The sequence below is a fragment of the Neurospora tetraspora genome (genome assembly GCF_033439725.1).
Source record: "Neurospora tetraspora strain CBS 560.94 chromosome Unknown B0H65scaffold_8, whole genome shotgun sequence".
Taxonomy (NCBI): Eukaryota; Fungi; Ascomycota; class Sordariomycetes; order Sordariales; family Sordariaceae; genus Neurospora; species Neurospora tetraspora.
In genome coordinates, this window is record NW_026944390.1 from 2,022,592 (window position 1) to 2,050,432 (window position 27,841).

Genomic DNA, 27,841 nt, shown 5'->3' on the forward strand with positions numbered 1-27,841 from the left:
CTGTGAGCTTGGTAGGTACGGCGCGCGGTAACGCTAATTCGAGTCCCCGAACCCCGGTCGGTAGCACCTGCCATGCCGTGCCGTGGCCGCCCCGTGCTTGCCCAGCTTGCCCTGGATTTGCGTGTTGGCGCGCTCGTGCTTGCCGCGTCCGGCTTGCAATTCAGCGCCCAGATGGTCCCACCTGCCGTGATCAGCGTGGGTGATTGTGACGGTTGTGCCTTCCGTCGTCACTCGTCATCACCCGTGCTAGCCTGCCCCGGCTTTCATTGTCGTTGCGTTTCCGCTGCCAAGCTTTGCCTGCCAGGAAGCAGACCAGGAGGGTCCCAAATTTTCCAGCGCCCTATCAATTGCTAATCGATCGTCTGCAGGCCCGTTGTAAATCTTGAAGTCCCGAATTGTTTACTGCGAAAACAACAGAAACCCCAACCGACGACATTGAATCAGACAACCACCATCCCGGCACACAAGACAAGCGACAAAGAGCAACAATGGCTGCCATCGGATCCCTCATTTTCTGCACAGACTGCGGCAACCTGTTGCCCGTCTCCAAGGGCAGCGAGAAGAACATTCTTCACTGCGAGTGCTGCGGTGCGGAAAACAGAGGTGCGCATACGATTTCACCTCGTTTACCCGGTGGTCGTTGTCGTTTGGAAGCGTTCAAGAAGCTTTCATCCAGAAAAAAGTTTGTAGGTCAAACAGCTGACCATTCGTCTTGTTTCAGATCGTCCCTCCAGAACCGTCGTGACCAAGTCGAAGCCGTCCGATTTCCCCTCGCTTTTGCGCCAGAAGCTCGATATCGTCCAGACCGTCGTAAGACACGAGCTCAACACCGAGAGAATCGACTCCAACACGGAATGCCCCAAGTGCGGCAAGCGCGGTATCCGTTACTCCGAAGTTCAGCAGAGAAGTGCAGACGAAGGCTCAACAATTCTTTACAACTGCGACTGCGGAGAGAGGTATGCGACACCGGACGGTTATCGCTGTGGGTTGCTTTGTCCTTGTGCTAACTCGAGGTACACAGATGGTCGGTCAACAACTGAGTGCAAAGACTTTCATCGAATCACGAAATTGGGATGCTATTTGGGTCGCATCGTTTTGGATCAAACGATATTTGGGACAGCTAGCACCAGCATTGGCAAGCCGAGACTTAGTAATGATGGCTTTGCCTTGTTACAACTACAACAACGATACCCCTTCTTTTTGTCAGGACCGACGACCAGTCGCATTGGTATTATCCTGAGAGAGAAACAGAAACTTTTTGAAATACCCATCCATCCATGATTCGCCCCGAAAAGAAACAAGCAACCAACGAAACAACAAGAGAAACTCCATCTTTACGACGCCTTGCTAGCAACCTCGGGTATCAACGCGTACTCAGCCTGGCCGCTCTGCTCAAACTCGGCCATATCCAGCGCAACAATAACACTCTCGCGAACGACCTTCTCCTTGTCGTGGAGGAACTTCAGCAACGTCTCCTCGACACCCTCCTCATCACCAAGACTGCCAAGAGCCTCGGCCGCCTCGTGGCGGACCATGCTGACCTCGTCGAGGTTGCCGAGGGCCTCGGTCAGGGCAGGGATGGAAGCGGGATGCGAAAGCTGTCCGAACACAAAGGCGATCTCGTGGCGGAACAGGGCGGACTTATCCTTGAGACCCTTGGCAAGGGCCAGGACGGCGGGAACGGCAGTGGGCAGGTCGGGAGGAGAGGCCAGGTCGCGGAGGGCGAACATGGCGCGGTATCTCTTGAAGAGGGGGAGCGATGTGTCTAGTAGTTTCTTCTCGAGCGTCTCGACCGTTTGCTTCTCGTCGTCTTCGGGCATGGGAGGGGCGGGATCAACGGAGGCAAAGTCACTAGAAAGGTAGTTTCTGCGGTTAGCATAGGCCGCGCGCAATCTTACGCCAATGGAGAGTGCCAGAAAAAAGATGATCAATGACTGTGATGGGATGAAGTGTAGGTGTTGATGAAGGGGTGTGCATCGTGGTCGCAATTAATTGTATGTACCTTTGGCGCAGCTTCTCCTGCCTCCTCTGCTCCGAGTTCTCCCACTCTATCCTGTCAATAGCGATCTCGCACGTCTCCTTGACGGAAACGTCCTCTCCCTCGCGGTTGAGGTACTTCTGGAGCACGCTCAAGCTCTCGGCGTTGCCCAGCGCGCCCAGCGCCTCGGCGGCCTCGTGTCTGCACATGGCGTCCTCCTGCAGGTCCTCGAGCACCTGCGTGAGGTGGGGGATGGCCGCATCGTTGCCAGTCTGTCCGAGGCAGTAGGCCAGCTCGTGCTTGAGGAGGGCCGAGGGGGAAGAAAAGGCGGCGGCGATGGCCTCGATGGCCGAAAGCGACTCGTCCGTGCCCTTGTTCTGCACGGCAAGGTGCTTGAGCGAGAAGAGGGCGCGGAACCGGATGGGCAGTGGGGTCGTCTCGGAGCAGAGGCTCTCGCGCAGGCTGGCGATAGTGGCAGACATTGTGGGTGGGTTGGTGGAATTTGTCAAACTTGCTCGGAATTGGTTTTGGGGATTATACAATGGGAGGGAGGTATTGCGAATCAATCGCAACTTGAACCAAGAGTGAATGAGCAAGGGGCGTGGATCAAGAGGTCAGTGGAATGGATGTGAATTAGGAAACAGGACGGGAGCACTTTGGAGGACGACGACGGCGGCGATGTGTGGACTCGTGTAAGATCTGATAAGAAAACAGCCATCTTGAAATCACCTGCTGCGAGGGGCACCAGGCGCCTACGACGGGCGGGAATTGCCATGCCCCCAGACACTTTGGCGGGGTGGTAAAATTTTTAGAGGGGCATTTGCTGGGCGCGATAACGATAAGAGCCTTTTTGGTGGAGCCTCTTGGCCAGCAGGGTTCCATCGCAGCCAGGGGCACATTGGTTTGCTTGGCAAGGGTACATCTGAAAGACCATTCATCACAGTGACAGCAACCTATAGGATGGGAAATTGGGTATAACAGATGCATATATCAACCGTGATATCGAGTGTGACCTTCAACTGACACATAGCAAGCCTGACACTGTGGTCACGCAGAAGCAGTCATAGGAAGAAGTGAAGATGGTGTTGCGGTTGGTCTCGCTCAAGCATGTTTTGGGTACAGTAATTACCCCTGTTCGTGCATGTAATCCGGGCCAGCACTTGACATGTATTTAGAGGGCTCATACATTTACAGTCCCGTGCCAAGACTTCCGGGCTCCCCTAGCAGGGACATTTTGGGGGAGTTTTAAGCTATTAACCTACCTATAAAGGCCCAAAAAGGGTAACCATTAAATGCATATAGACCAATTTCGCGGCCCGCCAGACATGCATTTAAGCTTTTATGCAGTTACCCATACTAAATAATTGCGGACGGCCATCTGTAAGCATTTAGAGGGTTTTATGCACTTTCAGGTACATGCACGAGCAGGGGTAATTACTGTACACATCACCCCTGGAAAGTTCGTTAGCGCGGGACTTCACTACGCACTCTTCGCAACTCAACCACCATTCTACCACATTTCATACAAGAAATTAGTATCAACTAAATACGTTTTGGAAGCTTTATACACTTTATCCAAGTTTCCGTTTTAAATATAGTTATTCCGTTATTTTTCTATAAAGTTTTACAGACCCCTGTCACAAGAACCACGCTAACAAACTTTTAAGGGTTGATATGTATTGGTCGTATCGTTTGCTCCAGGTGGAGAGGTCTGGCCATTATCTCCTTACATCTCAGCACTCGGCGTCCAAAAGCGCGAATGGGTTGTTAGAGCGCGGCCTTGCTTCAGGTTCTTGCGAGTTCTTCCGCTTGTTCGACTTTTGTTGTTTCTTGGGTTGCATGATGGCCTCCAGCTGTGGCACCATATCGTCCTGGTCGGCACATATCTTCGTCAAGCAGGATAGTCCCTTTTTGTCGATAATCAGTTGCACCATCTCTGGGAAGTTGAATATGGTCGGGAAATCCGGGAGAGAAGGGAGCTTGGATAAGCAATCTTGCAGTTCCTTCAGGGCGGGCGATAGTCCCTTGCCTTGAGAAGCCGCGTGCTGCATTATTTGCTCTAGCATTCTGAGCGAGTAGTAGGTCGCCTGGCACTGGGCAAGGAAGTGGACACACTCCCAAGACGTTATGTCGAGCTTCTCGTCGACTGCTTGCTGGAGCAACTTCAGGCTGAGTGGTTGGACCTTCCCTTGGCTGGTTGTCATGACAACGTCCTGATAGACTGAGAGGGTCATCCAAACTGCCTTGGAGTTTCTCACGTCTTTAATGATCGATGACAAGACATCCTCAAGCACAGCTGCGTCCATATCAACCTCGGAGATAGGCGGTACCTTGATAGGTGTCCCCGCTGATGGCTGATCAAGCCTCCTGAATTCGGCAACCGTCGGTATTGGTGATCCAGTGACTGTCTGTAGGATAGCGTATGCCAGCTGCCTGATGTCTTTGCTTGATTCCCACGCACTAGTTCGAGTCGGAGAGTCCAAGAGGAAAGGGAGGTACATGGCCGGTTTCTTATCCCGACACCGAAGAACAAGTTCTGATATCCGGGGGTCCAACACGACGGATGCTTCGACCGGGATCTGAGACCCCGTTTCAGGAGAGAGATACTGCTCAGTAAACTCCTTGTGCGCGCCGGGATACGCCGCGACTGAGTACTTGCTCTTGGCTTTCGAGACTGCTTGCTCAAGAGTGATGTGTGGGTCCATCACGAGCTCGAATGCCAGACACGAAAGGCCATCCTCAGGCTGGAGTGAGAGACGCTCACAAATGTCGGCACTTTTGAATTGCAAGCCCATAAGCTCTGTGCCGGCCGGGTTGGATTCAATATCCGAGAAGAAGACAACGCTGCCGTTGGGTCCAAGGTTGTGTACGAGCAGGTCCGAATCAGATGTCAGAACTGTTCCGCCATGTTCCCGGACATACTGGGCGCAGAACACGTCGGCCTCTCCGGGCACAACCTTCGTTTGTGAGGCGTAATACTCGGACTGTCTCAGAGTGTCGACGATGGACGGAACGAAGAACGCCGGTGGCGGTGGGCTCACTCCGCTGTGACTTGGTTGAGCCTCGGGGAACAAGGCGACTTTCCTGTTGGAATTCCAGCCAGGACGGCCCTGCGTCACTCCATTTACGTATTTTCGGTGAAATCCCTGCAAGTCCTTGGAGGTTCTCATGAGCCTCTTGGTCCGCTCATCCGTCTTGGACGTAGGAAGATAACCATCGAAAAATATCCTCGAACTTTGAAAGCCATGGCGAACATTAGTATGCTGGAGGGAGGGTCTGGGTCATGGAGAACGAATTACATGGTGAGGCCGCACACTCTGATCCTGTCGAGCCATTCGAGGGTAGTCCGACTTAGCAGCTCATAGGTTGGTTGCTCAAAGGGACTGTTCTTGATGGTTTTTATTCGGCAGAGATTCAAGATGTGATATGCAAGTGCAGGCCCGTCGATGACCAGATTGCTTGGCTGGATTGCGCCTCGCTGCGCATAAGGCTCCAGGTGTTTCCTGAGGTGTGGAATGCCCATATTCGTTTGACGATTTTGATATCCTCGTTTGCCGCTTGGCTTTTTGTGGGCGCGGTCCCCGCCGTGTGATGAGTTCAGGTCCTTCTCGAATGGCCGCGAGTCTTCCGTAGGCGGCGGTGCTGGGTGGGAATTTGTCCTGTGAACGGGATGGGGTATTGGGATGTCAAGGGTCTCTTGCCAAACGACTGTTTGAAGTGTAGTTGAAACGTCCAAACATCAGAATCATGACTGGCTTCATTTGAAGTATTGGTGTGTTTTGATGTGAAGTTAAACAGTGCGAATTGGAATTTGGTGTTCTCTTTCGTTGATCGTGACGGAGAGTCCATGGTGTTGGCATCCTTTCTCGAGAACGTATTTACCTCTAGTTGAGTTTGTTGTTTTGAACCTGGGGGTCAGGGCCGTGGCTTCACGATGTCATTGTCCCGTCTACAAGCATTGGCTTGGACCTGCCGGAAGTACCTCTACGATGGAAACGACGACGCTCTTCATGTACCTCGATGCCGCCTTCATCAATGGAACGCGGTAGGCATCGTTGCCGCCTTGAGTCACTGCCCTTTCACAGCCATTTTCCCAAGAGAATCTGCTTCAGGTAAGATCATATATGGCCATTGATAATTTTAAAAGTTTACTATGATTTTACGAAATGTTATACTCTTCAAACGCTGTAGGTAAGTTACAGTAGTTGTTATCATGACTTCACATGAAGATGGATAGCATCGCCTTTCCTGCACACTGTATGCTTATCTTCCAGGTTGTCAGGGCTGTCAGGGCGACCCTGCAGCTGCGGCAACTGCACATAAAAATGGCAGGCCCCGAAACGACATCGGCGGCGAGATCCTTCCTTTCAACCATTTGACCCACTTTTACGTGAATCGCTGCGGGGCACGAGGACAAGATTGAAAAAAAACTAAATTTCCTCCCCTCAAATCCCGCTCCCGAACTTCTCTTCCCCGAACTCACCAACACTCTTTTTTTCACAATGCGCGGCACCCTCATCTTTTCGGGCAGCTCGTGCCCGGCCCTCACCGGCAAAGTATGCGAAAACCTGGGTATGACGCCAGCTGATGCTGAGCTCACCCAGTTCTCCAACGGAGAGACGAGCGTCCGGATCCTCACCAGCGTCCGCGAGAAGGATGTCTTCGTCGTTCAGTCCGGCAGCCCCAAGATCAACGACACCATCATGGAGCTGCTCATCATGATTTCTGCTTGCAAGGGAGGCTCTGCCAGCAAGATCACTGGTATGTCTGCCGCTCAACAGCAATCCATCCAGTGTGAAGGCTGACCAGGCCCTCTCTAGCCGTCCTGCCATACTTCCCCTACAGTCGCCAGTCCAAGAAGAAGTCGCACCGCGGTGCCATCACTGCGAGAATGCTTGCCAATCTTCTCGGCGTTGCTGGTGTTAAGCACATCATCACGGTCGATTTGCACGCTTCTCAGATGCAGGGCTTCTTCAAGTGCCCTGTCGACAACCTCCACGCCGAGCCTCTCATTGCCCGCTGGATCAGGCAGAACGTCCCCGACTGGAAAGAGGCCGTCGTCGTGTCCAAGAACGCCGGTGGTACCAAGCGCGTTACGTCGCTTGCCGACGCTCTCAAGTTGAACTTCGGCATGGTCACCACCGACAAGAAGAGAGGCCATGGCAACATGACTAGCAGCATGATTCTCAACCCCATTGACGCTGTCTTGGACCCCATCGGCGAGCAGGTCAGCGAGGCAGTTGAGCCTGAGGAGACCTCAGCCAGCAACATCACCCAGCCTATCGCAGGTACTGCAAGCCCCGCGCGCCGTCCCAATGGATCGTCTTTGCACAGCGCCAAGTCTCTGCCATCTCGCCTGCGTTCTTCGACCTCGGCTTTGGACGGTGTCGACGAGGAAGGCGAGGACGGCCTCGAGTACAATGACCAGCGTGCTCATGAGGTCACCCAGGCTCGTCTTGTCCACGGCCACATCGTTCCTGATGACTTCGAGTCGCCAGACATCTCTGCAGCCACCAGTGTCGCTGGAGACGACCCGATGACCATGTCGCACGCTTCGTCGTTCTTCGCTCCTCAGCACCACGCTGCCCTCGGTGGCTCGGGTGATGCAGCTGAAAGTTCGGATGAGGATGAGGTGATCCTGAAGGACCCCAAGGTGGAGCACATGGTCACCCTTGTCGGAGACGTCAAGAACCGCACCGTCTTCATTGTTGACGACATGATCGACAAGCCTGGTTCTTGGATCGCTGCTGCCGAGACGGTTGTCAAACGCGGTTTGGCCAAGAAGGTCTATTGCATTGCCACCCATGCCGTCTTTGGCGCTGACTGCCTTGAGCAGTTGCAGGATTGCGACTGCATTGATCACATCCTCGTGACAAACAGCTACCCCATCCCAGAGGAAAAGGCTCGCAACGCCAGCAAGCTGCACGTACTTGACTTGTCCTATCTCCTTGCGGAAGCAATTCGTCGGAACCACTATGGCGAGTCGATCTCGCCTTTGTTCCAGCACATAGTGGAGTAATATCGCACGGTTCTGTTTTTTGGTTTTTCATGACGCATCACAGAGGCTTCATAGGGCATTTACTTGCACCTTCTTTACGAAAGCACATCATCATCAGGTATGTTGGGAGACTCGGATTACAAGCGTGGCGTTGGTGATTTCAGACTGTCGTTTTGACATTCGGAGCGGAGAAAAGCGTCCTTAGACCTTTTGGAACGAGCAGTCAGATATCCAATTGACATTATACGCTCGGTTGTGTGGTTCGCCGCGCAGCTTGTTCTTTCCCTCTCTCCCTCTTTTCTTTTTGTTTGCTTATTCCACCTCCTCGCCTTGCTTGACGTCAGTCAGCAAACGAGTCATTCCCTCCTTCCCTTGCCCTCAAACAAAATCCAGCGATGCTTTCACTCGAGAAAGCCGGAGTCGATTTCCATCCCAGGAACGGTTCTGAACGGAGCGTTGGTAGATCGAATTTCCATTATAGAAGGCTCGTTGTCCCGACTCTTTATGAGTTGACTTCCGCAAGGTTGGTGGGCAATGATGCAAGAGAACCCTTGGGAACATTTCATGTAAACGTACTTGCCTCAGCAAGTGAAGTAAGTGTGATGGTACTTCCCATCACGCTCAGTGGTCCGCGTAAAAGCTTCCGTGGGCGGTTATTTGACCGCGAAGCCTGGCGCTGATGTTGTTTCACACATCGTAGGACATTATCGTCTGAGAACTCGATATCGAGCTTTCGAACTAGCAAAAAATACAAAACATATTTCAACTCATCGTTCATTCATTGAAGCTTCTGCAAGTGACTTCTCGCACATGTCAAATGCACAGATTCGCGTCTCGATATACGATTTGATAGCGGGCTGCAACCGTTGTTTGTCTTCTTCACATCCCTTCAACATTAACTTTTCCATCCATGCAGTAGGTAGTTCCCCTCAATGAATCCAAACAAACAACCTCAAATCCACCCCTCCTTCCCACTAGTCCTCTGAAACAACCTCCTCAAACTCCCACTACTTCGACGTTTCCGACTTCCATAACCCTGATTCCCCTTCCGCGTCGGCATCGTCTTACTCGAATACTGCCCCACCACCGGCGGTGACGCCGCCGCCTGTGCCTCAAGTGCCTCCGCCGGCGTAGCACTGATCTTGATCACGACCGGTGACGACGGCGCGGTGGGCACTTTGTTTGAGTCACTTTGACCAAGCGGTGGCGGTGGTGTCAAAGGTCGTCCAGGTCGCTGGGCAGCTGATGCCGGCGGCGGCGGTGCCGGTCGGGGAGGGAGGGTTGAGATGGATGGGTAAGAGCCTTTGGGGTGGAGGGGGATGGGAGGGGAAGGGGAGGGGCGAGGCGGGGAGACGGCTTCGCTGGTGTCCTTGTTTTCAGGGCTGGTTGAGTGGTGGCCGTGGCCGTGGACCGGAAAGTTGAGGCAGGACCAGGAGAGGGTGCGGAGGGAGGTGAGGGAGCTCCTTTTGCTGCCCGTGCTTTGTCCGTGTCCGTGTCCGGTAGTGGTGGGATTCCTGGGATTGGGACGACGGGGAGTGGGAGCGGGAGCGGAAGCGGGGACGTTGCTGGGGCTGGTTTCGAGACTGAAACTGCTGGTGGCGGCCGCGGCGCTGCTTACGATTCCCATGCCACTAGAGGTACCACTCCCACTCCCACTCCCGCCGGCACTACTACTTTTCGTCTGGTATTCGTTCTGTTGCCCCTGCTGTTGTTGCTGCTGCTGCTGCTGTTGCTGCTGCTGCTGCTGTTGCTGCTGCTGCTGCTGCTGCTGTTGCTGCTGCTGCTGCTGTTGCTGCCGCTGCTGCTGTTGCTCCACCACTCGCTTCCCACTCGCAACAGTCCCAGTAGGAAAGGTCATCCTTGTAGGCGTAACCATAATGATCGGTATCTCGGGGTTCTTCGGTCCCCCTCTTAGGGCTGGATGGATCCCTCCCTCGCTTATCACTCGCCTAGCCGCTCCTTCTTTAATGATTGCCTTTGTGTTCATGTTCCTCATAGCCGTTGGTGGCGGTCCGGTTGTTGTCGTTGTTGTTGTCGTTGTTGTCCCTCTCGTGGCCGCCACGGTCGTTGTTCTTGGAGTTGAAGTTGGAGTTGCCATTGCAGATGAAGAAGCCCGCAAGTCATTCCTCTCAAAGAGTTCCTGTTGGAGTGTATACTGCGCATGATGTTGACGTTGTTCTTTCGTCGGTTTTGGTCTGCGTCTGTGTCTGTCTCCGTGTCTCTGCCGGCTGTGGTTGCGGTGGCGGGTTCGAGAGTGACTCCGGCTTTGGCTTCGGGATTTTGATTGCCCACGGGATGAAGAAGACGTCCTAGATCCGGAGTGGGAGAGAAGGGATGGTCGTCGGTCTTCCGTAGGTGGATGCGCAGCGAGGGAAGGATTTGTAAGTAGTTCTGAGGCGCTCAGGTCTTCGGAGGTATCGTGGTGGTAGGTCCCTCCTCCGTAGTAACTCTCGGAAGAAAGTTCCTCGGCGTAGTATTCGTCTTCGTCTTCGTCATCTTCAGAATCGTCGAAGTCATTGGAATTGGAATAATTGCGCTCTTCATCCCCGTTGACAACAACATACCACTTAATCTCCTCTCCACGCTGGAGTTCATCTCTGAGCTGCTCGATCCAGGTCTGTTCTTTCTCCTGCTTCGCGTTTTGTTCTTCAAGGTGCTCAAGAGCATCATGATACTCCTCATCCCCTCTACCTCCACTCCCGCCACTTCCGCCACTATCGCGATTAGCCTTATTATCACGTCCCCCCTTCTTTTCCCCTCTTCTCTTCTCCACCCCCTTCCGCGCCCCGCCTACCACTACCTCCTCCTCCTCCTCCTCCCTCTTCTGCCTCTGCCTCTGCTGCACCCGCTCTTCATACCGCCTCACTTCCGCCAGGATATCCACCGCCCCGTCGACGCGGACTACGTGATCGGCTACGTAGGCGTAAGGCCGCGAGACTTCGTCGAGGTTGTTTGGGTCGTACTCCTCGAGGACTTTGACTGCTGACCAGCGTTGGGCGCTCAGCTCGTCTTTTTTGCAATTGGGACTGTGAGACCCACTCCTGCTTCCCGTTTTCTTGCTCTTTCGTCCTCCTGAAGAAGAAATTCCCAAGGTGCTGGCAGTTCTTGATGCTGGAGCGGATGTGGTGGTAGTAGTAGGAGTAGCTGCGGCGGCAGTTTGGCGCGTCTTGGACGAGGTTCGTGAGCCTTGCAACGGAAGTTTCAGACTTGGACTGCGGCTGGTGGTACGACTTGTTGAATCGTTGCCGACATGGATGGCGGTGATCGCTGAGCTGGCATCTTCTCCCTTCCTTTTGACACCGCCCCCAAGTATACCAAGACTCTCCAACCTTTCCGGCCACTGATTCCTCCCCTCATCCCTTTTCTCCCCACCATTCCCTCCTATCCCTTCCCCATTCTCCTCATCACTTGCCCCGTCCTCATCCTCCTCACTCTCCTCACTATCCCAACTCCCACTTCCATACGGAGAGCAATAAGGCAAAAACTCAAACAAATTGTAAAAACTCTGCAGGAGACAGCGCGAGCTGGTGGGTCGGATCAGCCACTCGGGCGAGACGTCGTCGAGGTCTTGCACGACGGTGTAGACGCGGATGGAGCGGCGCTGCCAGCGGAAGCCGTGGCAGAGGTAGGTTGGCATTTTGGTTGTTGGTTGCTTTTGTGTGTGCTTTTGGTTGTGGTTGGTTTGGTTTTGAGGTCCGGTGTGGTTGGTGGTTGCTGTTGAATTGCTGGTTGGTGAAGTGAGTGTAAGGCGTGCGAAGTTGGCCTGGTGAGAGGAATGCGAATTGTGATGCGGATAGCTGGTAGGTTTCCGTTAAGCCAGATGGATGCTGTGGAATGGGTTGTAAGGAGTGTGTACGGCAGTGGTGCTCGGGGGTTGATGTCGTGATACCGGGTGGGGGGTGTTGAACGTCGAGTGTTGACTCTCCTATTCTATCGACGGGATTCCCGAAGCTTTCCTCCCTTGCTCTAGGTTCGCATGTGAAAGTTGAGTGTTTCTCGGCGTGGACCGTCAATGAACGTGGAGGGGTAAGCAAACAACGAAAACAAAACACGTCTCGATAATCGTCGGCTCAAGCTTGCCTCTTTCTCAACTCCAAGTCCTCATGAGCCTATGAGAAGACTACTTTTCAATAAAGGTCTTGTCAAAGTCCTCGGGAACACATGGAAAAGTCCCGTCGGGTCGGGAGGGACGTGTTAAAGGTAAGAGTCTTTGTGATCAGTCCCAAAAGACAGGCATGGTTGCAAAGAACCCATGTGGAAGAAGTGACGAAGGAAAGGAAGCAATTAAACCTCCACAAAGTTACTGCACAAATGGCAGTTGATTGGGTTACATCGTCATCATCCCCCCCTAGGAAGCCCCCTAGTGTAGGAAATAGCGACTAGCACGTGCTAGCCCCCGGGCCTTGATTAACAGTGCCGGGTTTTGCAGATCGTATAGTGTTAATAGTACGAATCACAGGCCTTCTGAATCTCGTTGACGATTTTTTCTGATGATGTTGGGTAAGGTTGCGAAATGAGGGTATCCGGGGTTCGGCTCAGCTTGTTGACCGCTTTTTGAGGAGGTTGAATTACTTCATGTCACCGCGGATGGATGGTGTTCATGTGAAGATGTCCTCACTTTTTGTGATTGCCCGTCGTCGAGGTTGTTGTCCTGGATTGGTGCTAGGCGAGCTCTAGGATCGGGATATGGGGAAGTTTGTCATCACCATTCAGTGATATGAAGCGATCCTGATTTTCTATCAATCATCGCCAATCTCGAAAAAGAGATTTATGATACGATATCATCCACGTGTTGATCTTGTGCACTGTTGGTTCGGTCCCTCCATGTTCGACATCAAGACGGGAGATTACTCTACGCAGGGGATCCCTACCATCAAAACCCATTGTGAGCGTAGGGCGGATGATCCCCTTGCCCCTGCGGGCTCCAGCTTGACCGTTCGATGTCTTACCATAGTACACTATTTCCTTGGTCCCGCTCGGCAGGTCAAGAGCCCGAGCCTTATTTGCGGACCACGACGACTTGAGAAGATGACGGCGGCTAGAAATATTACCCTTCTGAAGAGCCGCGTGAGTGGGGGAAGTGTTGTTCCACCCGGAGATTCCGGTATCCTAAAAGTCTATACCTACGTTTGTGGCATTGAGTAGCTGTCCTTTGAAGGTGCTGTCAAAAATGAGCTCTCCATGGGAAGAAACATGTATCTGGTTGGACTTCCGTGTGGCGTACACTTCGAGGGTGCCTATCATGAACTTCAAGCGAAGCGGTTGTCGCAAACGAGGTTTGGTCACCAAATATTCCTAGAATGGTTGATGATTACACCATCAGCTTGAGAAGCTTACCATTGCACTGGGAGATCAAGTCGATACAGTCTCCAATCGGCATTGCTAGAGGGACAAACTGGATTTGCCTTTCAGAAGCTTGTGTTCCCATGAAAGAGTATTTATGCTCGTGCAACCCTCCTCGCCTAACAGCTGAAACTGGATTGGAGCGGGCTACTTTTATAGCCCAGCTGTGGCACATGAACCTCACCCCTGGTTTCCTAGACGGTTCTGGACGGCACCCTCTTCAGCCCAGGCTCGCTTTCTGCCCCAATCGCGCATAACCATCATCAGCGGATCAGTGGATCTCGGGCGCAATTCTCGTGTCTCCTTTACTTCAGCCTTCCCTGAAGAGTGTGTCCTTTTGCTGGAATTTTGGTTCTTTTCTCAACACCCTCAAAGCTCTGTAAGAGATCCGAATGAGGTCGTGGCCTCGTTCCGGCTACACCGTCATGGCGTCGGTAAGATCACCGGGTACTCAGCTCCAAGTATGTGACTGTTTTATCGCTGACCGTTCATGTCACCAAGCAGCGATACGACGACGGGCTCGAACCGGCCCCTCAAAACTTTCCCGAAGTTGCTCCCCCACATACTCATGATTATTATGCCCAGCAACACCATCAGTATCCGGAGGCTTATCACGACTCACCGCCAATACCGAAACCTGCACCATCGCCATACTCGCCTCCTCCGCCCTCGTCAGGTTATGGCGGCGCAACCACGATAGCGGGCTCGACGGTTGGATCGCACGCACATGTGGGAGATGCTCACACAACACCAACAAGTGACGGGAAAGGGAGAATGATATGCGGTTGCAGTCTGTTGACCTTTGTTCTGTCGTGTATCATTGCGCTGTTATCCGCTGCGGTGATCGGATTGGCGGCCGGAACGGGGATCGAAGCGAGTAGGGCGAACGATGCTGTCACTAAGTTGGCAGCCTATACCTCGGCGAACCCGGTGATGTCAGCGACCTCATCGACGACCGCGACCGCGACCGCGACATCGACGGGTGGTATCGGCAGTGCCACTTCATTATCAGGGGTCGAAATCGATAGCGGCTGTGGCAGTCGGAAAGACAAGGTGAATGGGACGATTTACACGTCGCTTAAACGTATGTCATCTCTTCCGTGCCACTTGGTTCTGACAATGTAGCTAATATGAGTGAACGGTTAGCACTGGGCCAGCTCAGGTACAGGATCTACTGCTCCAGTGACTATAAGCGGGACACGACCAAGAAGAGCGACTTGGCTGCCATCTTCACGGCCGACTTTGAGGGATGTATGGATGCCTGCGCGTCGTGGACCAAGTACGTGGTCCCGAAAACTGACAGCAAAGACCCGAACTGGAACTGCGAGGCCGTTTCATTCATTCCGGCTTGGACGAACAGATCGACTGCCGAGGCGGGCGGCGCCTCTGGAAATTGTTACCTGAAAGCTGGTCCAGTATCGATAGACAAGCTTCGGAACAACACCATCAATGTTGACGTTCATGCTGCCCTTTGGCAGAACGGTTGATGGGAAGACACGCGTTTGGGGGAGGAAGCGAATAGGCAACCTGTCGAAATTCGGGCGATGGATTGTGTGCAACTGTGGTTATGTTGGATGGCTTCTTTGGTGTGGTAAAGGAGCGTGGCGTTCAAGCCAGTACTGGTATGGAATAAAATCGGATTATCGCCATGGCGTTTTCTCAAGTTGCGGGCAAAATGTGACTGGTAAGCGGGGTGACTTCCTTCCACTTTTCAATCAGATTTGAGATTGGCTTCAGTCGAGGTTGGTGATTGCCTAAAAATTCGTGAGATGGTCTGCAACAGAAAGAGGCAGGGGCACATCGCTCGATACAATATGATCGGCGCTCTGCCGATTCCGGTGGTTGAGAGTTCCTGGCAGCTCTATCACTGTTAGCAACTGTTACCTAGAGTATGATGATATGGCCAAATATGTAACAGAGTTTATCAGAGAGGATTCGAGACTTGTTCGGCGGACAACCCATTAGTTTATGGTATGGATGAAAAACCGTAAGACGGTTATACATAAAATGATCTTTTCTACCTCCCCTGAAGTACACACTCCGCGCCATTCACGCAAGAGTAGTCTCCTCTTTTATCTTGGATGTTGGTGAAGTTGTCGTGAAAAAAGAGTGAAAGGGTCCGATTGCGGGGAAGGGCTGGGCTGACTGCAGGAGCTTGGCAGTGTGGGTCCTTGTCAAGTTGTGGTGCAGCATGTCAATCGAAAGGCGCGCTCCCCACCTTTTCGGATGACTGGATTCCTCTTTGAGCAACAACACCATGTTCTCGGCCCGTCAATGCCCTTTCAGACCATCCAGTGGTTGTGTGACCAACCGTCACCGTCCTGGATGGGAAAGGCAGGTTGGCAGCTTGGAATCGGGTGCGAGGCTACGATACCCCTGATAACATGTCCTGGATAAGTCGAGTCAATTGAGTTTTTCTCTTCATCTTCTCTCCTTTTTTACTCATCATTCTCCCTTTCAGCGTGTGTTTCGTCGAGATATTCTCTTCCACTTGTCTTGTGTTGGAAGATATCAGATATTGGGCATATGGTTTATATGTGGCCAAGTTGACTTCTCACAACATCTTTATATCCCGTCAAGAAAAAAAGTCCGAGCCCGTGGCCTGTACCACATCGTTATCATCTGCTCTCTTCGACGCCCTTTGAACTACAACACATCCTCCTCCTCCCAACCAGCATCAGCCAGCTATTCGACTTCCCCAGAGACAGACCATACTAGTGCTCGTCAGCTGCGCCCTTTGAGGTCTTTGACACCTGCGCCATGCCGACTATCTACGAAATGGAAGCATTCATCAACTGGGACGGCGTCGATCCAGCGGCCATGCCAGGTGCTCGCCATCCCAACGACCTGGATCTGGCCCTGGAGAATGTCGACGATGATGACTTTGCCAGCTGGGCCCTGCAGCACTACGAACACAGCAACTCACTTGGCATTGGAGAAACAGCAACTGCCAATCCCGGCTTGATCCTGCATTCTGGGGATCCCATCGTGGCCTTTGAAGATTCGTTTGAGATGCCATCCTCCCCTTGCAATCACTGCCAGGCCAATGGATATCAGTGCAAGCGCATCCGTGAGGGTAGCTACAATGGATATTGCACAGGCTGTGTTGCCCTGAACCGTGTCTGTAGCTTCGGACTGGTTGATCAGCCTACACTTCCTCGGAACCCAGGGTCGACCACCTCTATCGAAGAGCAAGAAACTGCTGCTCCTGTTGCACCCGCTACCAAGGTCAATGGCCGGTTCTCGCGGGAGTCCATCAAGATCCTCAAGAACTGGCTCTCCACCCACCACAAACACCCATACCCCAACGATGAAGAGAAGGAAATGCTACAAAAGCAGACAGGCCTGAACAAGACTCAGATTACTGGCTGGCTTGCCAATGCCCGTCGCAGAAGAGGCAAGGCTATGGGAGCCCCTCGATCCATCTCACCCGGTGTGCGGAGCTTGTCCAACAATGTCGATATACCACAGAGACGCCCCCAACTAGAGCTCATGAACCCGCTCCAACGTTGGCAAGTCTCTCCCCCAGAACACGAACCCGCCTCGGTGACTGCCATTGCCCGTGCCGTTACTGCCTCCGCAACTACCCTTTCATCCGGTAGTCCACACAGCAACAACTTCAACTTCACCGACGATGGCTCCAACAGATCTTTGTGTGCCGCCTCCTCGGCTAGCAGTTTCAACACGTCCATCTCCAGTTCCGCATACTCTTACGGAACTCATGACTCCCTTGGCTCTTATGGGTCGTCTATGAACCGTGGCCGGAGGCGGAGAAGGAGGAAGGCAGCACCAGTGCCGTCAGAGAAAAGGAACTCTCTCTCCGCGCCTCTCAAGACTTTCCAGTGTACGTTCTGTACAGAGACCTTCAGAACCAAGCACGACTGGCAAAGACATGAAAAGTCCCTACACCTGTCTCTCGAGAGATGGGTATGCGCCCTTGAAGGCCCTCGAGCATCCAACCCTGAGAATGGCCAAGTGTCTTGTGTCTTCTGCGGAGAGGCGAACCCGGATGAAGGTCATATCGAGAATCACAACTACTCTATCTGCCAGGAGAAAACCAAAGAAGAGCGAACTTTCTACCGCAAGGACCATCTCCGTCAGCACCTGAAGCTGGTTCACGGCGTCAAGTTTGTGGACTGGTCCATGGAGCAGTGGAAAGCAACTACGCCCGAGATCTGGTCCCGATGTGGTTTCTGTGGCATCGTCATGGACACTTGGAGCATTCGTGTCGACCACTTGGCGGAGCACTTCAAAGCTGGTCAGACAATGGCCGATTGGAAGGGTGACTGGGGTTTTGACACTCCAATTCTTGAGGTGGTCGAGAACGCCATCCCGCCATGTATGATGTTCCTTCCCCTTCGACATATGTAAAATAACCTGCTGACATGATCCCATCAGACCTGATCCACGACGACAGAAACTCGCCATGCCCATACACAGCGACCCAAGCACCTCCTGAAACAGCTCGCAACGCCTACGAGCTGATCAAGAGCGAACTGATGTATTATCTCACCAATGAGCGCGACATCAGGGGCAGGGTGCCTACGGATGAAGAAATTCACGTCGAGGCATGCAGAATCATCTATGCAGCCGAGGTCCAGTCGAATCAGAGCATATCCGCCATCCCATCCTGGCTACGAGACTTGCTTCTTTCTTCCGAACCGTTGGCCCTGCAGGCCAGGATGGCACCTATCAGGTCGGCAAACGAGAGCCGTCAAGCAGTTCTGCGTATCAACGGCAAGGGCAACATCTTTGAGGATGACCCGATGGAGCACGAACTCCACGAGTATGTCAGGGCTCGTCGGTTACTCGGCTTAACCGCCATGGATAGCGAGTTACAGTATGAAGCCTGCAACATTATTGGTCGCATGGAAGAGTCGTCTAGCCATCCTTCTGAAGGTATCGCCAACTTCCTGCTGCGTCTCATTCACGGATCTACAAGCTGGCTCGCCGAATTCCGGCAACGAGCTGTCTTGCCACGATCTGAAGATGTTGGGGATGAGGCAAGGCGCTCCACAGATCCCTCCAAGGTTGATTCGACCATCTACAACTACAGTCGACTGGAGAGGGAACTCGCCGAGTTCTTGCACATGCAACGCTCGATGGGCGTAGAGCCCGCAGACGTAGACCTGCAAAACAAAGCTCGTATCATTATCTACGAATGCGACGACAGCTGGAACCAGACAGCTGCGGACAACAGTGAATGGCTCGCAGCGTTCAAGCAGCGACATGTGTCTCCAGAAGCCAGTGCAGTGGCTTTGGCCACATACGAACCGTTGACCATCTCATCAGTGTCCCGGTACCGCTTCACCCCGTCGATGGACATGGCAACATGGATGGGCAGCAGCTGCTTTGGCGGTCCCCAGAATACCTCCCTGGGAAGCATAGGTGCTCCAGCCTTTGATACCGCAGCAGGCGTAGATGGACACATAGGCAAAACCAACAACGCCGTCAAGATCGGACCGTACTTCTTCAACGACGCCAACTGCTACCGCAGGCTGGCTCGCGAGTTGGGCGCATACGTGGCATCGGTTATGTCACCAAACTCCCCAGACTGTCATATCCCCAATGATAAGGAACTCCAACTCCAAGCGCGTTGGATCTTGTATCAAGAGTGAGTCCCCCTTACCTTCCCATCTTCCCGTCTCTTTTGCACCTGTCTGGCCCATCACCCCTCACGTTCTCTCCGTCCCCAGCTAATCTTTTCTCTCCCCACCATCCAGTGACGACCCCTGGAACCAAACCGCCGCCGACAACGCGGAGTGGCTTCGCCGCTTCAAGCGCGATGTCGGCATCCTCACCGACTCTTCCCTGCCGGGCTTGCCCGAATGCACCCAATGGAGCGCCACCCAAGGCGGTTCCGGGTTCGAGCCGCCTTACTTGTTCCCCAACCCCAACGCCCAAGTCACAACAGTGGAAATGGACATCCCTATCAAGATGAAAGAAGCCAAGCGCACGTTTGTGGCGGAGAGAGAGACGGCTAATAAGTATGTGAGGGGATTCAGGACCAGGTGGCAGAGGCCTGCGGTGGTGTTCTGCTCGAGAGAGTTGGAGAAGGGGTTGGTGGAGTTTGTTACGAGTTGTGTGATGGGTACTAGTGATGGTAGCGGAGGAGGCGGCGGAGGAGCAAGGGGGATGTTCCCGAGTGATGAAGCCATTCGCGCCAAGGCGAGGGAGATCCAGAAGATGAGTACCACGTCGGCGGATGATGTGGTGCTACTGGAGAAGTTCAAGAACATGATGAGGGAGAGGTTAGGGCTGGTGTCAGCATTTACGTCTTTGGGGTCTACGCCGGGCTTCTCGGAGGTGGGGGGTAGTATGGGACTGATGCAGTCTTCGTCGGTTGACACTTCGGCGGTGCCGTCGCCGGTAACGGCTGCTGGATTTACCACTCGAACTACTACCAGTCCTGATATGGGCATGAGTATGGATTTCAGCATGGATTTGGGCCTGAATTTGGGCGATATGAGCAGCTCCATGAGCAACATTGGTGCCATGGGCATGGCGAACCTGACGGACTGGTCATCCACAGGTTTGAGTATGGGAATGGGAACGAGTATGGCTGGTTCTTGTACCGGAATGGGCATGACCCTCGACATGACGAACACGAACATGAGTACGAGCATGCCCACCACGCATATGGGTCTGCTAGGAGCAGCAGGCGGGGCAGCATCAGCAGGAGGAGGAGGAGGACAAGATGACCACAACATGATTATGATGTTTACGGAAAACGAGATGGACGATCTTCTACAGGAGTCAAGCTTTGGGTTTTCTTCCAATGATGACGATTTGGCAGTTATGGGAGGAATCGGCCAACTATAATCTGGTTTAGGAACAATAATGGAGGAGGATGAGGAGTTTGACTGGTGGTGATTTTGTACTTTAGGCGTTAGGGAGAAGGGAGAAAAGTTCACTCTTGATATCGTCAATGAAGCGAATACAGTCCGTTCGTCATGGCATTTGTCTTTTCCAATGAACAGTGACATGTCATCTTCACCACCTCATATCTGCCTCATTCAAAGTCGGATCGAATCATCCAAAACCAACATTTTTCGTTCCCCTTCAAGATATCCACAAACAAACAAACAAACAAACCTACACACAGAGTGAGCCAAACAGTCAAGTAAACAAAACGAATGACTCACACCTCCCAACGAGTATGAAGGCATTACACAAGAGACGAGGACTACTCCTATGATGTACCTAGGTATAGACGGGAGTGAGTGACTGTCCTTTTTTCCTTTCCTATATTTACTTATTGACGGTCATCCACATTCCACCCGGTAAAGTGAGATAAAACAGGGTGTAAGAAGACCATGAAGATGCATCTAACCTACCTGGATCTACAAGCATTTGATGAACTGTTGGATTGTTGTTGGACTAACTATTGGAAAAACCAGCAAACGGAGTACGTACTTCGGAACTTCTCAAGATAGATATAGCCTGTACTTCGTGTTCTCCGTGCTCTCCTTCGTTTCCCCCAAACCAGGTGACCATTCCTGTTTACCAGGATGCTCTCCTCTGACTTCTGACTGACTGACGACACAAATGACGAGTTAACAAAAGTTGTGTACATATGTAGCTAGCTACGTCTTGGTCTATAAAGGTAGGTACAGAGGTAAGAAAATAAGATACTGTAAGTACAACTCTGTGTACGGTCAGCGTGTCAAACACGTATATATGTATGTATGCCCGGGAGTCAAGTCAGGTTTAGATGTGCATGAGATAAGTTGTGTTGGAAACATGGAACAGCCTAGGTAGATCTAGATCCCGTACATGTAAAACGTTGAGAAGACCGCGCGAATGAAGACGTTAATAAGGGCGTCGGTGTTCGTTCCGTCCAGCAGTACGTAGTACAGTAAACTCGTGAGCTCCAACTCCAAGTGTCACTTTCTGCGATATGTAGTAACATGTTACCACGCAGTAGATTCAACCTACCGTACGTTTACAGCAGACTCTAGGCACCACAACAAGCACATACGACCACAGATGGTCAGAAAACTCGGGATCCCGTCCGCTCTCCCATACATAGATAAGCTAAGCTACCAATCGCCTCGCCACACTAGTAGTTGGGTCGGTGACGACCAACGAATCCCTGGTGTTGTATGTTTTTTGCAACTTTTTTCTCCTCAGCCATCAAGCAAGCAACATCCTAACGGGAGCCTTTTTCGTGTGGCAGAAAAGAGCCTTTGGGTTAGGGTTAGGGTTAGAAAGAGCTTCTTCCCTTACTGCACTACTGAACACGGCCTAAAATACAAGGACGTAGAATAAGTGTTAAACAGACATCATAAAAATGATGGTGAAAAGAGCGATGAAAAAGGCGTTGACAATATAACGATGAAAAGACGTTGGGGAAAGGTGTATATGCGTATATTTTTTTTCGAGCAAGATGTTGAGTAGGGCAGATCCTGGAGAGTAAGTAGCGATGTTGAGTGTTGGGATAGGTACTACTCTACCTCGGTTGAAGACTGACGACATGACTGAAGACTGATGCTTGGATGATTGACGACTGAAAGTTTCAACAAGAAATCTTTTCACGTTTCATGATGCTTGTAAAGACTGAACGTCCCGCCGTATAACTGGATTACCTTGATAACATCCACGTGGTGTGGACCAAGTCATTTCTCCTCCATAACTTCATCACCGCGGATTCCATAAAGAGGCTGATGATGGATAAAGCGGTTGGAGAGAATCACAACGTTAGCTGCCCCGCTCATGGAAAGGGGCGTAATCGAACTCCCGAGTTGGAGTCCCACCACGGTAAGCGATCGTGTGGATTCTCGGGTTCAGCGGAGATGCATCATGAAAAGGAGCATTTCGTTATCAGAGCACTTGAAATCAGCATCAGAATGAACCAGCATTTTTATATGGTTTGAATATTTTCGAATGTCTAGCATAACGATTGTATGATGCTATTGCCATAATAGCCAGCCCACACAAAGTCGCAATCTAATCTGTTGGTATCTCCGTCACCTGTTAACCCTAAAGTATCCGCCTTTTCAACCCATACCATGTTGTCATCATACGCGTCCAAAAAGCGTGCTATTTTCCATGCAGACCAAAATCCCAAATCTCCCCAAAACGCCGAGGACCGAAGTCGGGAAGTGTATGTACAGCGAAAGGAACGTAGGTGCAGATGTATATCGCAATTCCGTCTTGCTTCTCTCTCACTGTACAAACCTGTGGTCATTGCGCGCTATCTACGGCTAGAACCACAGCTTCCCATGCAAATTTTCATCCCCTTTGAAGTCTTCCATGAACAGAAGACTTCGTAAAGCCTCATCATTCTAACTCCACTCATGCCGCATCAGCCGTGGTAACGGGCGGAGTGACACGAGTAGGCTGAAGGCCAGCTCTAACGATCTTCTTGCCGGAAGAGTCGGTAACAGTGGCGATGTCCTTGTTCTCAGCCTGAGCACGCTTCCAGATCTCAACCTCGCAGCCGCCGCGGATGACACCGACGCGCATGGTGGAGAGAAGGTTGTGGGCAGCGTTGGAGTGGTTGTAGACACCACCGTTGAAGATGGCGGTAGCGTCCTTGCCAATAGCGGAGTTGATGAGGGCCTTGCCACCGGGGTGGTCCTGGATGAACTTGGTGACATCGTGGATGACACCAGCGACAGCGATCCAGGCCTTGCCGTTCTTGGACTCCTGGACGAAGTCGTCCCAGCTGACAACGGGGAGGTTCTCGAGGGGAATACCCCAGTCAAGGGTGGCACGCTTCTGGTCGAGCTTCTTCTGCTGCTGCTGGAGACGGCCCTTCTCAATCTCGTTGTGGGGGAACTTCTTGAGGTCGTAGGCAAGACCGAGCTGCTTCCACGCCCAGATGCACCACTTCGTGGGGTCATACTGCCACCACTCAATAGCGTTGCGGAAATCGCTGGGGAACTCGTGGTGGAAGTTGTGGTAACCCTCACCAAGGGTGACGAGGGCAGTGATGACGTGATCTCTCGGTGAGTTGCGGTCGTCGAAGGGCTGGTCGCCGAGCCAGTGGGCAAGAGAGTTGACGCAGAAGGTAGCCTGCTGGATGAAGAAGATACGGAGGATACCGCCGTAGATGAAGCCACCAGCATAGTCACCCCAGCCGAGACCGCAAATAAGGGTAGGGACGATGAGAGCCATGATGAGGACGCACTTGATGTAGTGCTTGTGCTGCCAAACGACGACGGGATCCTCGTTGAGATCGGTGATGTCGGTACGGCCGATTCTCTTGGGGTTCTGCTTCATGACCATCCAGCCGATGTGGGAGTAGAGGAGACCCTTGCGGACCGAGTAGGGATCCTTGTCGGTATCGGTGTATCTGTGGTGAGCACGGTGATCCCTGGACCACCAGCGGGCGGAACCCTCAACGGCGGCAGCACCACCAGCGGCGAGCCAGATCTTGAGAGGGAGGGTGGCCTTGTAAGAGGTGTGAGCCCAAAGTCTGTGGTAACCGGCAGCTAGAGGAGAGTGAGTTAGTCATTGACCCGTTTCTGATATTCTTGGACGCGGAGGATGCTTACTGATACCGAGACCGGCGAAGTAGTAGTAGACGATGGAGAAGATGATGGTCTTGGTCTGAGGGGGAACCCAGTAGGCGGAGATGAGACCGGCGAGGGGCACGAAGATGATGAAGGTGGTGTTCAGCCAGTTGACGTGCTTGTCTGTGAGGGAGATATTGTCAGCGTCTTGTTTGTTGTTTTCCTCAAGAGAAGGACATGTACTTACACCAGTTGCCCCAGGTGATGGGTATCTCGGTAATGTGAGGCTTCTTGAGGTCGTACTTCTTGCCTCTGAGAGGGACGAAGTCGGTGGTGCCATCGGGGATGTTCACAGCCTGGACCTCAGGCGGGATATCCGTGGCGGAAGTCGACGCCATGGTGTCGATGTTGTTGTCGAGGGATGAAGTCGACGACAAACTGAATGGGTTGTGGTGTTGAAAAGGTGTGGCCCGCTCTGTCGTTGCTGAGAACAACGAGTTGGGAAGAGTCGGGAGGGAGATGACCTAGGTCAAGTGGGCTGGAGGAAAGGGAAGGGAAAAAGTAGGAGTCGGGGCAGAGGTTATAAAGTAGCAAAAGAAAGCAGGTGGGAAGCTTGGCCCAAGGGTTCTCAGATCAAAGTCAAGCTTTGCCCGTGAAGTGGGTTCTCGGTTGGGAGGAGAGGACCCTTTGGTACTTGCAGATTGGAGTCCACCCACTCACTCCTGCTTGCTTCAGTGCTGCACACGTACTTTGTAGTGCGTGAATGCCCGCTAACCTGATTTTTACACCAACAAAGCGGATACAACAGGGCAGTGTCTATATTTATTAAGGTTCTGGGTATCCCCCAAAGGGAAGGTTCGGCGAACTGCTGTGATAACTCCCGTCAGGGCCTTCAAACTTTTTCGCCTCCCGTTCGCCCTAGGGCCGCAAATCACAAGCAAATTTCGAGACACCAAACCTTAGACTGGCCAGACCCCGGCGAAGGCAGTGGAAACTGGTTGGGGTTTTCAGGGTATCGATTTCACAAGGCATGTGCTTCTCACCAAGCAAGTGCTTTTGGGGCTTTGTTTTGGGGCTGTTTTGGCCCATGTTGGCGCTCTGTTGGCGCTCAGCCGGGCGAGCCATGCGTTGATCGCTCGTTTGTGTCGTCCTGAATTTGCCGTTGATAAGTTTTGTTGAGCAGAATGTTGGGGACATGTTCCCGTTGGTGCATTCAGGTCCAATCCAGGGCAGGTGGGGCCGTATAAGTCGGGAACAAACTGCGATTGGCTGGATATACTCGTTTGGGAAAGTATGGTCCGCGTACCTTGTACATTGTGGCGGCATGCCGCTCTACCCTGCTCGCTGCCTGTTTGTCACCCACTGTCTACCGTCCCACACTTGTTTGACTGGTACATGTGACATTGATAGCAATCAACCTGTGACTTCACACAACCCTTTCCCTCTTTCGCACAAAAGGTGTGGCAAGGTGAGGTCCATCTTTCGACTGGCTTTCTCCAGATGCTTCAGATCATCGACTTCAACGAAACTTGGGAATCGAACGACGAACCCGGCCTGTCCCGACTGACTCGACTTTGAGAATCTCAAAACTTGACAATGGAACATGCGGACAGCTGACGTGCGCCTCGGCTGTCTCGGAGGCCCAACGCACTGCACACTCTCGCTTCAACAACTTGACAGGCTGCTGCGACTCGATACGAAACCCCAAGGACAACAAGGAAGTCGGGGAAGAGCGCTTCAGGAATGCCGCCATGATAAGGCAAGATAGCAACTGAAGCAGGAGCTTCCAGGTTCCTTCCACCGACACTGGAGAACTTGGTATCAAAGGGACCACGACCTGATTCGAAACCGCGGGTGTGAACTGCGCCTTCCCCGGATTTGCAACTAATCTTGCAGCTGAGGTTATGGAGCCCGCAATCATCAGTTCGCGCCTTCATCCGCCATGTCCCTCTTTCCTTGGTTCATCATCCTGGTGGCTGTCGACGCGCCATCAATTCGACATGACGGTTCATCCCATCATGAATTCACGCTTTGACACCACCCCCACGTAGCACCAACCAGGGGCAGCATCACAAAGCTTGCCCGAGCTCCGATTTCCCAACATTCCTTCCCGCACGCCCAGACGCTACCTCTGTATCCCGGTAGCCAATCAGCTTATTCGCATTCTGGCCGGCCAAGATTTCAACGCCTGCCACCGCCTGCTTAGCTAAGGTTTCAACGATGGCCATAGTCTCTGCGTAAGCCAAGAAGAGGAGGCTTCCAGAAAGACCGAGATGCCAATCGTGCATGTGACGCCACACCCGTTCTGCAATTTATCAAATCAAAAACTCGATCTTGGTCCGCCTTCTTCTGGTCCCTGTGGGGGGGCGACATGCCGTGGGGAGTTGCGTCGGAGATGGAGCCGCGACGGAGCCGGAGGCGGAGATAAGCATCGGGAGCATCACCGTTCAAGTCCTGGTGGGGTTCGGGCGTCAACCCCAAACCCGATCCGGCCTGCGAGCATCTCCTCCTCTACGGTTCAGGTCCGTCGGCCCTACCCGCCATCAAGGGGCCATCCAAAGCATGAAATGTCGTTTAGCTTCGCGGGAACGTTGTGCCAAGAGAGTTAAAAGTGATCAGGCCATCCAGACCAAGCGGCTGAGAGCTCAGGCCATGTTTTCCGTTTCGTTGGGAACGGTCGCTTAATCGTACGTTGGCTTTCTCTCCTCCATCAGTCTTCTGTTTAGTATCCGGGCCAGAGGAGGAAAGGCTGAGGTGTGTCAAATATCTACAAAACTAGACCAAATCGGTACGCAAATCTCTCCATCCACCCAGTTCTCGTTCTCTGGACAGCCGCCCAACCCTCGGTCGTATCGCCTCGAGATAGTTCCAAGTACGCGTGATGATGGGGCCTTCGTGTCTTATCCTCAGGTTACAGCTCTTAGCTCAGTCGAGGCTGAGAAACCTATGTGAGAGATTGAGAGTCAACGACGATCCATACATCGAACAAGACAGGGAATTAATGTCAACTCACCAAAACAAAGTCTTCAACCAGAGAATGCTGTACGAAGAGACGAACGACGGCGACCACTTCACTCTCAGATGCTACAGGTAACCAGGCAGGCTGTTCTGAGGGTGCATACAGATAGATCAGTCTGAAGCTCTCGTCACATACATGTCAGGCTTCATCGGGATGGTAGGTAGGCAACGAAACAGCCCATGACGTCGACAGATGAAAGACACTGGACTGGATCCGTGATGGGCGACCGACTTCTAATCATCACTCCTCCCTCCGTATGTGACTCTATACTTATGGTGACCGAGGATTGATTGCCTGTCCATGACTTGTCATTCGCTCGCTCGATCGTTTCAAAAGACTCTTCGGCACTCCCTCCCGTCTTGAAGTCTCCTAACGAAAGGTTGTCGTTCAGAGAGAGAGCAACAAAACAAAAAAAAAACCCCTGTTCTCTTTAAGCAACCATGACTCCATGAGTGGCCTTTAACTAATCACTCAAAAATCAGAGCACGTCGCGTCGGGACGCAAGTCTAGCTTGATACCACTCATCGGCGGCCATCTTAACTATCCCTGCGACAGACACACAGGGAAGGGACTCTAGCTAGCTATGAATGTGGTCCCAAAGCAGCCAGCCAGCGCACAAATTGTGGTATTGTTGAGCTGATAGTTTCCGGTAGGTAGATTAGGTAGATGAGCAAGAACTCCATCCTCGACTGTCCAGCCCATGCAAGTCTCTTAAGGGCTGGCTGGGGAGATGCGTATTTGCGATATACCTACAAGATTTTGCTAGCTTTTCATCAAGCGAGTAGTCTAGTCGAGCTAATCTGAATCGTCTTATTACATACCTACCTACCTTCCAGTCACACACACGAGAAACAGTCAGTTGATCACATTCTTACAACGAGTGAACATGCAGTCGTGTGTAGTGGATTGATTCATTCAACTAACTGTCATTCATCATGCGTTCGTTCTACCCAAGTCCGATAACTGGTAGACAGCTAGCTATAACATTCATTGCCCGGGCATCCCACACGTGTATATATAAACAAACAAACACCCCAACAAGC

General features: G+C 52.4%; 9 protein-coding genes across 9 annotated transcripts; 4 read left to right on the forward strand and 5 right to left on the reverse strand.

Moving 5' to 3' along the window:
- Positions 1 to 488: 488 nt before the first annotated feature.
- On the forward strand, positions 489 to 1,040 carry B0H65DRAFT_552819 (uncharacterized protein; the record flags this gene model as incomplete). Its single annotated transcript, XM_062829921.1, has 3 exons — positions 489 to 603; positions 722 to 956; positions 1,022 to 1,040. The coding sequence occupies 3 exons, from the start codon at positions 489 to 491 to the stop codon at positions 1,038 to 1,040; spliced, it is 369 nt and encodes a 122-aa protein (XP_062677802.1).
- A 119-nt stretch (positions 1,041 to 1,159) lies between these two features.
- On the reverse strand, positions 1,160 to 2,460 carry B0H65DRAFT_582199 (Deoxyhypusine hydroxylase; the record flags this gene model as incomplete). Its single annotated transcript, XM_062830845.1, has 2 exons — positions 1,160 to 1,851; positions 2,003 to 2,460. The coding sequence occupies 2 exons, from the start codon at positions 2,458 to 2,460 to the stop codon at positions 1,335 to 1,337; spliced, it is 975 nt and encodes a 324-aa protein (XP_062677803.1). The 3' UTR covers positions 1,160 to 1,334.
- A 1,180-nt stretch (positions 2,461 to 3,640) lies between these two features.
- Positions 3,641 to 5,582, reverse strand: B0H65DRAFT_319879 (XPG domain containing-domain-containing protein). Its single transcript, XM_062823397.1, has 2 exons — positions 5,278 to 5,582; positions 3,641 to 5,212 (listed from the first exon to the last, which is right to left on the reverse strand). Exons 1-2 carry the CDS (start codon positions 5,499 to 5,501, stop codon positions 3,712 to 3,714), a joined length of 1,725 nt encoding a protein of 574 aa, XP_062677804.1. The 5' UTR covers positions 5,502 to 5,582; the 3' UTR covers positions 3,641 to 3,711.
- Positions 5,583 to 6,351: 769 nt separating this feature from the next.
- B0H65DRAFT_319886 (ribose-phosphate pyrophosphokinase) lies at positions 6,352 to 8,184 on the forward strand. The gene is made up of 2 exons (XM_062823398.1): positions 6,352 to 6,739; positions 6,799 to 8,184. Exons 1-2 carry the CDS (start codon positions 6,481 to 6,483, stop codon positions 7,995 to 7,997), a joined length of 1,458 nt encoding a protein of 485 aa, XP_062677805.1. The 5' UTR covers positions 6,352 to 6,480; the 3' UTR covers positions 7,998 to 8,184.
- A 573-nt stretch (positions 8,185 to 8,757) lies between these two features.
- B0H65DRAFT_582207 (uncharacterized protein) lies at positions 8,758 to 11,613 on the reverse strand (the record flags this gene model as incomplete). Its single annotated transcript, XM_062830846.1, has 2 exons — positions 8,758 to 10,722; positions 10,774 to 11,613. 2 exons carry the CDS (start codon positions 11,611 to 11,613, stop codon positions 8,929 to 8,931), a joined length of 2,634 nt encoding a protein of 877 aa, XP_062677806.1. The 3' UTR covers positions 8,758 to 8,928.
- A 1,990-nt stretch (positions 11,614 to 13,603) lies between these two features.
- Positions 13,604 to 15,005, forward strand: B0H65DRAFT_319946 (uncharacterized protein). Its single transcript, XM_062823399.1, has 3 exons — positions 13,604 to 13,753; positions 13,821 to 14,403; positions 14,466 to 15,005. Exons 1-3 carry the CDS (start codon positions 13,712 to 13,714, stop codon positions 14,804 to 14,806), a joined length of 966 nt encoding a protein of 321 aa, XP_062677807.1. The 5' UTR covers positions 13,604 to 13,711; the 3' UTR covers positions 14,807 to 15,005.
- Positions 15,006 to 15,898: 893 nt separating this feature from the next.
- Positions 15,899 to 20,422, forward strand: B0H65DRAFT_319979 (uncharacterized protein). Its single transcript, XM_062823400.1, has 3 exons — positions 15,899 to 17,658; positions 17,718 to 18,933; positions 19,043 to 20,422. Exons 1-3 carry the CDS (start codon positions 16,080 to 16,082, stop codon positions 20,139 to 20,141), a joined length of 3,894 nt encoding a protein of 1,297 aa, XP_062677808.1. The 5' UTR covers positions 15,899 to 16,079; the 3' UTR covers positions 20,142 to 20,422.
- Positions 20,423 to 22,616: 2,194 nt separating this feature from the next.
- B0H65DRAFT_434421 (acyl-CoA desaturase 1) lies at positions 22,617 to 24,177 on the reverse strand (the record flags this gene model as incomplete). The annotated part of the gene is made up of 3 exons (XM_062825129.1): positions 22,617 to 23,758; positions 23,822 to 23,962; positions 24,027 to 24,177. 3 exons carry the CDS (start codon positions 24,175 to 24,177, stop codon positions 22,617 to 22,619), a joined length of 1,434 nt encoding a protein of 477 aa, XP_062677809.1.
- A 1,185-nt stretch (positions 24,178 to 25,362) lies between these two features.
- Positions 25,363 to 26,067, reverse strand: B0H65DRAFT_446228 (uncharacterized protein; the record flags this gene model as incomplete). The annotated part of the gene is made up of 2 exons (XM_062825789.1): positions 25,363 to 25,668; positions 25,909 to 26,067. The coding sequence occupies 2 exons, from the start codon at positions 26,065 to 26,067 to the stop codon at positions 25,363 to 25,365; spliced, it is 465 nt and encodes a 154-aa protein (XP_062677810.1).
- Between the last annotated feature and the right edge of the window lie 1,774 nt (positions 26,068 to 27,841).